Source organism: Colias croceus, chromosome W (assembly GCF_905220415.1).
Source record: "Colias croceus chromosome W, ilColCroc2.1".
Lineage (NCBI taxonomy): Eukaryota > Metazoa > Arthropoda > Insecta > Lepidoptera > Pieridae > Colias > Colias croceus.
In genome coordinates, this window is record NC_059567.1 from 1,760,294 (window position 1) to 1,770,969 (window position 10,676).

General features: G+C 35.4%; 1 protein-coding gene across 1 annotated transcript; it reads left to right on the forward strand.

The window, feature by feature from the left end:
- Window positions 1-3,484: 3,484 nt before the first annotated feature.
- LOC123704850 lies at window positions 3,485-5,908 on the forward strand. Its single transcript, XM_045653338.1, has 2 exons — window positions 3,485-4,371; window positions 4,796-5,908. The coding sequence occupies exons 1-2, from the start codon at window positions 3,918-3,920 to the stop codon at window positions 4,849-4,851; spliced, it is 510 nt and encodes a 169-aa protein (XP_045509294.1). The 5' UTR covers window positions 3,485-3,917; the 3' UTR covers window positions 4,852-5,908.
- Window positions 5,909-10,676: the final 4,768 nt, after the last annotated feature.

Below are 10,676 nucleotides of genomic sequence, written 5' to 3' on the forward strand. Positions count from 1 at the left end.
CGGAATAGGTTTGTATACTTGCAACGTTTTCGTGGCTTATTCAATCAGTTTATTGTAGACATGTACGCAAAAATTGAAACCGAAAGATTAGTTTATATACGATCTAATCAAAGGCAGCTGCGCGCTGAAGAATACGTGCACCTTCGCGACGCCATGCAGCAAGATAATGATACGGTGAATATGGGCCGTTTAGTTATTTTGCCCTCTTCTTTTACTGGTGGTCCACGCTACATGCACGAACGTACTCAAGATGCTTTTTGTTACGTAAGAAAATATGGACGTCCCGACTTATTTATTACTGTAACTACCAATCCTAAGTGGGATGAAATCACTCGGGAGCTTCTTGAGGGTCAAGCACCGCATGACCGCCATGATATCATCGCAAGAGTTTTTCATTTAAAATTAAAATCAATGATAGATCTATTTACCAAAGATAACATTTTTGGAGAAGTATTGTGTTATATGTATAGTGTTGAATGGCAAAAACGCGGCTTACCCCACGCACATATCCTGCTTTGGTTAAAAGATAAGGTTCGACCTAATGATGTAGACAGTTTAATCAGTGCCGAAATTCCAAGTCCGATTGCAGATTCCGAGTTATACGACATTGTTAAAACTCATATGATACATGGTCCATGTGGTGCATTTAACGTGAATTCTTCTTGCATGCAAGACGGTCGTTGCACTAAAAGATATCCAAAAGCCTTAGTGGAAGAAACTGTAACAGGACATGATGGATACCCGAAATATCGTCGCCGTTCAAGAGATACTGGTGGTTTCACTGTTGAAAAGCGAGTGTCTGGACAACAGGTTATTTTAGACAATAGGTGGGTCGTTCCGTATTCTCCTGTGTTGTCCAGAGCATTTCAAGCTCACATAAATGTTGAAATGTGTAATAGTGTAGAGTCAATAAAATATATTTGTAAGTACATTAATAAGGGCAGTGACCAAGCTACATTTGCTTTGAGAAATGAAAATGATGAAGTTACAAGATTTCAGTCAGGCAGATATATAAGTTCTTCAGAAGCTGTGTGGCGGATCTTAAGTTTCAACATTCATGAAAGATATCCACCTGTGACCCATCTGGATGTTCATCTTGAAGGCGGTCAACGTATATATTTCAACACCGAAAATGTCACAGAACGGTTAGAGAACCCTAGACAAACAACTTTATTAGCATTCTTTCGACTTTGCCAAACTGATGATTTTGCAAAATCTCTTTTATATGAAGAAGTTCCATCGTATTATACCTACGATAAGCAACGAGGTGTCTTTAATCGTAGACGCCGTGGCAGGCCTGTAGATGGCGAGTCAGGTATTTTCAAAGAACATGTTCTTGGTAGAGTATACACCGTTCATCCTAACAACGCTGAGTGTTTCTATTTGCGATTATTATTACATACTGTGCGAGGACCAACCTCATTTATAGATTTGAGAAAAGTAGACAATGTTGTTTATCCCAGTTATCATGCAGCTTGCCAAGCGCGTCATTTGCTTGAAAATGATCAGCATTGGGATGACGCTTTAGCAGAATCCTGTGTTAGTGATAATCCAAGACGGTTACGTCATTTATTTGTAACATTACTTACATTTTGTAATTTGTCAGATGCTGTACAATTATGGGAAAAATATAAAGACAAATTTTCAGAAGACTTTCTTAGAAATATATCTAACAATGATGAAGGCACAACTAATGATAATTTCCGTGATCTTGCCATAAATCAGTGCTTATTAGCTCTTCAGGATGAGTTAACAGCAGTTGGCGGTAAATCACTATGTGAATATGGTTTGCCAACACCAACCTCAGTCGGAGAGGTAACTAATAGGGAATATTCCGCAGAGATTGGTTACAACTTAATGGAACTGCTGACAACATTAGAAAACGGTGTCCCAATGATGACTGCAGAACAACGTTCAGTTTATGACCGTGTGTGCGGAAGTGTTCAAAATAATTTGGGAACAATATGGTTTTTAGATGCACCTGGAGGAACTGGGAAAACCTTTTTGACTAAATTAATATTGGCTTATGTTCGAAATCAGCGTAAAATAGCTCTTGCCGTAGCTTCATCTGGGATAGCTGCAACATTGCTACCAGGAGGTAAAACGGCTCACACTATGTTCAAAATACCAATTGATTTAGATCGCACGGAAAGTCCAACCTGTAGTATTTCAAGAAATAGCGACAAAGCAAAGGTATTACGCGAGTGTAATTTAATCATATGGGATGAATGTACGATGGCCCATCGAAAAGCAGTAGAAGCGGTAGATAGAACTTTAAGGGATATAAGACAAAATGATCGACCAATGGGCGGTATCACGGTTTTATTTTGTGGTGATTTCCGACAAACCTTACCGGTAATACCACGGGGAACCCGAGCTGATGAGGTTAGGGCTTGCCTGAAAAGCTCTTATTTGTGGCGTGATATACAATCGGTGCATTTGACTATAAACATGCGAGTGAGAACTGGAGATAACCCGGATGATAGTCAATTTTCTGATTCATTATTAAAGATTGGTGAAGGTACCTATCCACAACTACACCAAGGAAAACTTATTCTGACGCCTGAATTATGTTGTATAGTGCAATCTCAACCACATCTTATATCGTCGGTTTACGGTGACGTAACAAATATATTAAATAGGGACAATTCCTGGCTATGCGAAAGATCTATTTTAACTCCTCGCAATGACCAGGCATCTGAGATTAATAACAAAATACTGTCGAATATACAGGGGGAAAGCAAAGTTTATAGATCAATAAATAGAATGGTCGATGAACAAGAAGCAACTAATTACCCGATAGAATTTTTAAATTCTTTAAATATGCCCGGACTTCCTTCTCACGAAATTTGTTTAAAAATTGGCATTCCGATTATTCTACTCCGAAATTTAAGACCACCACAACTTTGCAATGGAACTCGACTAAAAGTAACCCAGTTGCAACAAAATATAATCGAGGCTCAAATTTTAACAGGTTGCGGTGCAGGAGAAACCGTCTTTATCCCCAGAATACCCTTAATACCAAATAATTTTCCATTCCAATTTAAAAGGACGCAATTCCCAGTATCGGTGTGTTATGCAATGACAATAAATAAGGCTCAAGGGCAGACTTTTCATGTTGCCGGAGTAGATCTCGGTGTCAGTTGTTTCTCGCATGGTCAGTTATACGTTGCTCTTTCCCGTGTTAGCAGTTCTAGAAATCTTTATGTTCACGTGCCGGACGGGTCAACTTTCAATATAGTTTACCCGGAAGCTTTGCGCTAAAGTATTTTGATTCTATAGGTCCTTAAGCCTCATGTGAACCTGATGTAAATAATATTACCAATACATTTTAAATTAATAATACACAAGGAGTTACACGCTGACGTAGTCGCGGGCACAGCTATCTATACTTTTCTGCCGGAAGTCACTATTCCACGCGGACGAAGTCGCGGGCAAAAGCTAGTTATATAATATATTTATAATATATATTATATATGTGGGAATAGGATAAAATATTAAGATGTATTTCATGATTACTAGTTTTATTTTTAGTCTGTGCTTTTCTATTATTTAATCTGTGGATATGTTATCTGTAGACTGTAAAACGATCTATGTTGTCTATGACTTGACTTTGTGTTTTTTGGTACGATGTAATGGAGGATTGTTGAAATGTATTTTTGATATGTAACCGGTGTCTGGGAAATAAATCGATTGGGCGAATTTGGCTTTTCATTTACACCATCCCCACATAATTTGGGGGCTCGTCCGGGATACGGGATGGTGGAATAAAGAAAAAAGAGACGAAGACTATGATGCCGGTGATTTAACCTGATTAAGAATTTACGAATTACGAACGAAGACTAAGATTTAAAGAAGCTTATGATTATACGATTACGACTTGAAGACTATAAAACTTTTTATTTACATTATTCAACATGCCGCCGAAACGAGTAAAAGATGATGATGATTGTGGTGAACCATCGCCGCGTATTTCCTTCAATGACTTAGAGAAATCAATGACGCCATTTTCGGGTGATGATGCCTATGGCATCGAAACATTCGTAAAAGATTTTGAAGATATTTCCTCTTTAATGCAATGGGGCGAAATAGAAAAACTCATATTTTCGAAGCGGCTTCTCGCGGGAACCGCCAAGCTATTTTTACGTTCACTAAGTGGGACCACCACGTGGGATACACTTAAGTCTGAGCTCCGTGAGGAATTTGGTAAGAAGTTGAACAGTGCAACTGTTCACAAGAGACTTTCAACTCGCCGGATGAAGATGAATGAGACTCATCAGCAATATTTTTTACATATGAAGGAACTTGCAGTACTTGGGAATGTTGAAGATGAAGCCCTGATGGAATATGTCATCGACGGTATTAAAGACAGTGAGTCCAACAAAAATATTTTATATGGCGCTTGTAACATTAAAGAATTCAGAAAGAAATTAGACATTTATTCAGAAATTAAGAAAAAATCATATTCACCTAATAAGATTCAAAGTAATTCAGTATCAAAGTCCATTGGCATGAAAATTCAAAAAACACTACGAGTAAAGAGATGTTTCAATTGTGGAGATTTAGATCATGAGTCGCCTAATTGTACTAAAGGCATTAAATGTTTTAAATGCAACTTGTTTGGCCATAAATCAACTGAATGTTCTAAAAGTATAAAAAAGAGTTTGGAAATTATGTCAACTAAAAATAATATTGATGTGAGACCTTTCAAGAAGCTGAAAATAAATAATATTGATGTAGAAGCCCTGATTGATACCGGAAGCGATGCTAATTTAATAATTATGTCTTATTTTAGGAAGATTCAAGGTGAAAAATTGTTATCTTATAGTTCAGGAACAACAGAAACTTTAACTGGAATAGCTGAAAAGGAAATTTATACAAAAGGATCTTTCACAGCAAAAATTGAAATTGATGATTGTTATTTTGAAACTTTATTTTATGTTGTTGATGATGGCGCTATCCCTGTCAACATTATATTAGGAAATCCTGTACTGAAAGAAGTAGAAATCAATTTTAAATCTGGAACTATCACTGCAACAAGAATATTACACCTTACAATGCTAGAGAATGAAAATGAAGATATCACAAATATTGAAAACAAAGAATATAAGAATAAAATACAGAATATTATAAAAGAATATAACCCCAAAAGATGTACTAAAGAATCAAATGTAAAACTTAAAATATTATTAACCGATGATGTACCAGTTTATCAGAATCCACGACGATTGTCACCTTTGGAGCTTAACATTGTTGACAAACAGATTAAAGAATGGCTTGATGAAGGAATAATAAAAACAAGTAAGTCTGATTATGCTAGTCCAATTGTGCTTGCAAAAAAGAAGAATGGAATGTTATGGAAGATTAAGGATGGAAATAAATTAATGGTTGTACCTAAGAAAATGCAAAATGAAATTATAAGAAAACATCATGAAAACGGACATTTTGGTTGTGTTAAGACTGAGGAATTAATAAATAGAAATTATTATATGGAGAATTTAAAAGAAAAGATTAAAACAAACATTGATAATTGCGTGGAATGTATACTTAATTCAAATAAAAGAGGAAAGAAGGAAGGATTTCTACATGTAATAGATAAAGGTGATTTACCATTGTCTACTTACCATATTGATCATCTACGACTGTTGACTCATCTGGGACAGATGATTCTGCAGGATGACCGTGTGGGAATAGGATAAAATATTAAGATGTATTTCATGATTACTAGTTTTATTTTTAGTCTGTGCTTTTCTATTATTTAATCTGTGGATATGTTATCTGTAGACTGTAAAACGATCTATGTTGTCTATGACTTGACTTTGTGTTTTTTGGTACGATGTAATGGAGGATTGTTGAAATGTATTTTTGATATGTAACCGGTGTCTGGGAAATAAATCGATTGGGCGAATTTGGCTTTTCATTTACACCATCCCCACATATATATTGTTTATATTTATATATATAATATGTATATATTTCTTATTTTTATTTATATGTTTAGATACTAGATAGTGTATTTGAATATAATTTAATAAGTGTAATAGAATTTTTTTTTTTTTTTCCAGTTTGCCTTGTTTTTGCTCACCCACTTTTGTTTTGTGTATTTCCTTTATATGAAGGGTTGCCTGGTAGAGATCGCTAACTAGCGATAAGGCCGCCTTTTGCTTATTTTATGTTATGTGTTGTGTGCTTTTCCACTTGTATTTATCTATTTATAAGCAATAAAGTATATTCATTCATTCATTCATTCATACCTTATTTTTGTAAAATTGTTGCCAAATAAACGAGTTTGAGTTTGAAATAATATTCTAAGATATCCTTGTATTCTTATACTTACATTTGATATAATTTTAGGCAGTTTCTGATTGGGCTCGAATTTTTCCAAAGGAAGTGACAGAGGATTATGAAAGCTCTGTTACATTTATTAGGCAACTGACAGTAGTTGCTGTTAGCACTATAACGTATTTGAAAAATGTTGCCCCCGAAGATTGCTATGATATGATGGAAACTTTTGGAGGTATTAAATTAAAAAGTCATCATTAATCTTATCTAAATTTAAAACCTTAATTATAGTCCAATAGTCTATTTGAAGATATGCTTGCCCTTCTTTCACAGGGTAAATTCCCGGGTTATGTTGAAGAGGTTGTAGTTGAAGGGCCAGCGCGGACCTCATCACTATCAGCCAACACCACCTGCGGAGGGCGTTTTACATTTATAATAGGGACCTTAGTCTTCCTTTTACCAATCTCTATCGGTACAACGTTCCTTGAACCTTGTCCTATAACCTTAGCTTTATGGAATCGCGGCTTATCCTTGCTTTTTCGCTTATTAACGTCTTTTGCAAATATAATTTTTCCTGATGGGAGACTGATTGGATCTTCACCACCTCTCCTATCCTTTACCTTTTGCTTAGTTTCGATCATTTTCTCTGCTAAATGTTTATATAGAACCTTTAAACGTTTTGCATGGTCCTAAACCAATGCTGTATATAATGCTGCTCGAAATCAGCGTTAAATAAGCTACCTGAATCCGTGTGACCAAATACTACTTCAAAGGGGGTTAAGCCCGTAACTGAATGAATTGAACTGTTATAGGCAATAATTGAATACATCATCACTGATGCTGCATCCGTGCATTTTTCTTCATATTTCGCACATCTATAAATTTCACTAATGGTCGAATGTAAACGCTCAATTAATCCCATTGAATTAGGATTATTAGGTGAGACGATATGAAGCTCAATATTATGTAAATTCAAAAATTCTTTCATTAGCTCGTTGTTAAATTCACTACGTCTTGTGTTTGAGTTAACTGTAAAATGGGTTTAAAGGGATTACGATCATACTTCATTTTAGTACACGTTTCACAAGCATTAATAAGGGCTGAAATAGTTTCCTGAATATTGTGCCAAAAATAATTTCTACGTATACTTGCTAGAGTCTCTTTAATACTGCGGTGACACGTTTTGCCTTGATGGTGTTTTATTATAATAGCCTTTTGTTCCTTCTCACCTTCTATAAAAACTACACGCTCCGTACATTCAAATAGCAATACTGTATCCTTTCTAAATAATTCTATGACAATGCTAGTGAACTGTTTGCGATGTTCATCATCTTCGAAATAAATGAAATACTTAACTTTTGGTTTAATATACTCTTTTAAAAATTGTTTTACTAGATCCGGGTTATTAGTAGGCAAGAAAACTTCTAAAACCTTTTGCTTTTGACGTGAAAGGTCGTGAACTTGCATTTCGTTCTTAAACCACGTATATACTAAAATTTGATTTGGTTTTGTGTCTATTGCTTCATGTAATATAGGTATACCGGACGATTCTACAATATTAGCTGAATGAACTGTATCCGATTTCAACGTTACAGATGGTGACCTGATTGGGTAGTCACATGTTCTAGGAGAACTCATCGCCGATAGAGTTTCAGAGTCGGCAATAGATATCGTTTCACTAGAATCGCGTTCTGATATAGTAATTGTACTGGAGTCGTTACGCGTTCTTGGCCTATTGTCTCTATCGCCTATATTAACAACCATAGATTCGTTTTCGTTATCGGAATGCGTAGCGTTAACCCTAATTTTAGATAAATAATCATTTCCTTGATGTTCCTGCAAATAGTTTACCATTATCCGCATTGACCTATTATGAGTTTCATCGACACGGAGATGCCACATTTTCTTTTACGTCTGTAAATGAGTCCAATGTACTACATGCTATCCAGGAACTTAACCTTTGGCTGACGACGTGGTCTAAATGTAACTTTAACGCCGCAGTACCGTCTCATAGACGTTAAAACTTAAATTGAAATAAAATAATATAAATTAAACAATACTATACTGTAACGGTTTTACAAATTGATTCATACATGTTTTAGAACAATTTAATACAGATAAAATAAAACTACTGTCCTTAATTTAATAATAATCAACATTTATTCATGAATACACTATAATTGCTTAGCTTAATTTAGGAACTCTTTTTTTTTATAAATCTACACATCAATCGAAAAATGAACTTAAATAATCGTTACTTCTTTGTATTTGTACGATTACCTAATCGTACAGACAATACATGTTCCCGGAATGCAATGCGTCGATGTTGCATATTTTATTATAATGTATTAATTATTATTTTACCACAATAAGTCAGTTCGCAGTCGGATTCCGCACCGGGCGGAGCTCCATCCTATATCATCTCATCTCATCCCATTAAAGTGAATTAATAATAAATATCTCTTTATCTCAATCTCATATCTTATAATTAACCCCAACCCCCGCCAACATTGGTCCTTCGAGCAAACGGTGAATTGCGGGACCGGGACGCGTTCAGAAAGTGTGCTGTGTTTGTGTGCGTGGTTCTGGTTTCCGTGATTACGCGACCTCGGTGCTTTAGGAAGGCACCACATATATCTTCACATCTCTACCCTGGTGTCTTGGGGGGACACTGCATCTCAACATCTCAACCTCGGTGCTTTAAGAAGGCACCATACATCTACATATCTCAACCCTGGTGCCCTGGAAAGGCATCACATCTCTACACATCGACGGAATAATTTACATCTCGGCGCGGCGTAAGCGTAACTTGAAGCTAACCAAGTAAGGTTTCTTATATTTTATCTCTTATTTTCAAACATGTCGATGGAGGATATTTTAGCTACCCAAGAGCAATTAATAGATGCATTGGAAAAGCTACACATAAACTTTAAAAAGGATGGAGCGGAGCGAAAGACTCCCGATTATATACGAAGACGATTAGAAACGTTAGAAAAATATTTTGTAGACTTCCACAACAACCATATGACACTTCTATCTTTCAATGATCACTCTCATGAGTATTTTGCATTCAATAGATATGATCAAATTAAGAAAAAATACAATAACATAAAGACAGCCTTACAGAATTATAAATCTTTAGAAACCCCTGAATTACAACCTCCAACCTTTCAAACCCCGTCAACCTCTCATGAATATCAAGAAAAACCTCCCAACAATACCTCCAATATGAATAAAACGGAAGAGCTTATGAAAAAACAAACAACCAATTTTAAGGCTTTTCTGCGAACTGTTTCAAACATAAATCTTGACCTTATGTCGGAAAAGTGGGAATTTGAGGATATCCTAAAGTCCTTGCAAATCCGCTGGTCGGCAATTGATACCTTGCATTGGGAATTAGAAAATGAATTGAGCGGAACGAACGCTGAATATGAAGAACAATTTACTAATTATGAAAAACATTACTATAAGTTAAAAACAGATATTAATAAAAAGATGTATTCTCTATCTCATATAGAAAAATCAACCCCAAAAGTAGAGCTGCCTACATTCGAAGGAAATTACATGCAATGGGTTTCGTTTAAAGATTTATTTACGGAAACTATTCACAATAATCCATCCCTGTCTAATGCACAAAAGTTACAGTTTCTCAAGAGTAAAGTTAAGGGCGAGCCTGAAAAAATGATCCAACATCTCCAAATCAGCTCCGACAATTATCTCATATCTTGGAATATCCTCAGTCATCGTTACGATAACAAGCGATTAATTTTTACATCTCATCTTAATAACCTCTTAAATATCCCTAACCTTCAATATCAGTCATATCAACATATTAAACGGATTCACGATGTTACATATGAGAGCATTAATGCAATTGAAAACCTTGGCATTAACGTATCATCTTGGGACCCTTTTCTTGTTTGTATATTATCTCAGAAGTTAGATCCAGAGACATACAATGATTATATGCAATCTTTAAAGTCGCCCAGAGAAATACCTGTATTGCAAGACTTTTTACAGTATTTAGAAACCAAGTTTATGACGCTAGAGACCTCACGAAAAAAGCATGAAAGCTACACAAAAAGGGCATTTCATCAACCATCCAATCAGCATAAACATTTAAGAAACTATAATAATCAATCATCCTTTTCTAAAAATTATAATAATAAATTTAAACAAAGTTACAATAATCCAAATTCTACAAATCAAGCTATTTCGCAACGAATGTATTCCAGTAATATAACAAATGAAAAACGCAAGCAGTGTCCATTGTGCAATTCCAGCGAACATCGCCTTTATTCATGTCCGACGTTGTTACAAATGCATCCTTATGAGCGAAGAAAAACGGTTGAAAATATGAAACTTTGCCTCAACTGCCTACATTCACACGAAGG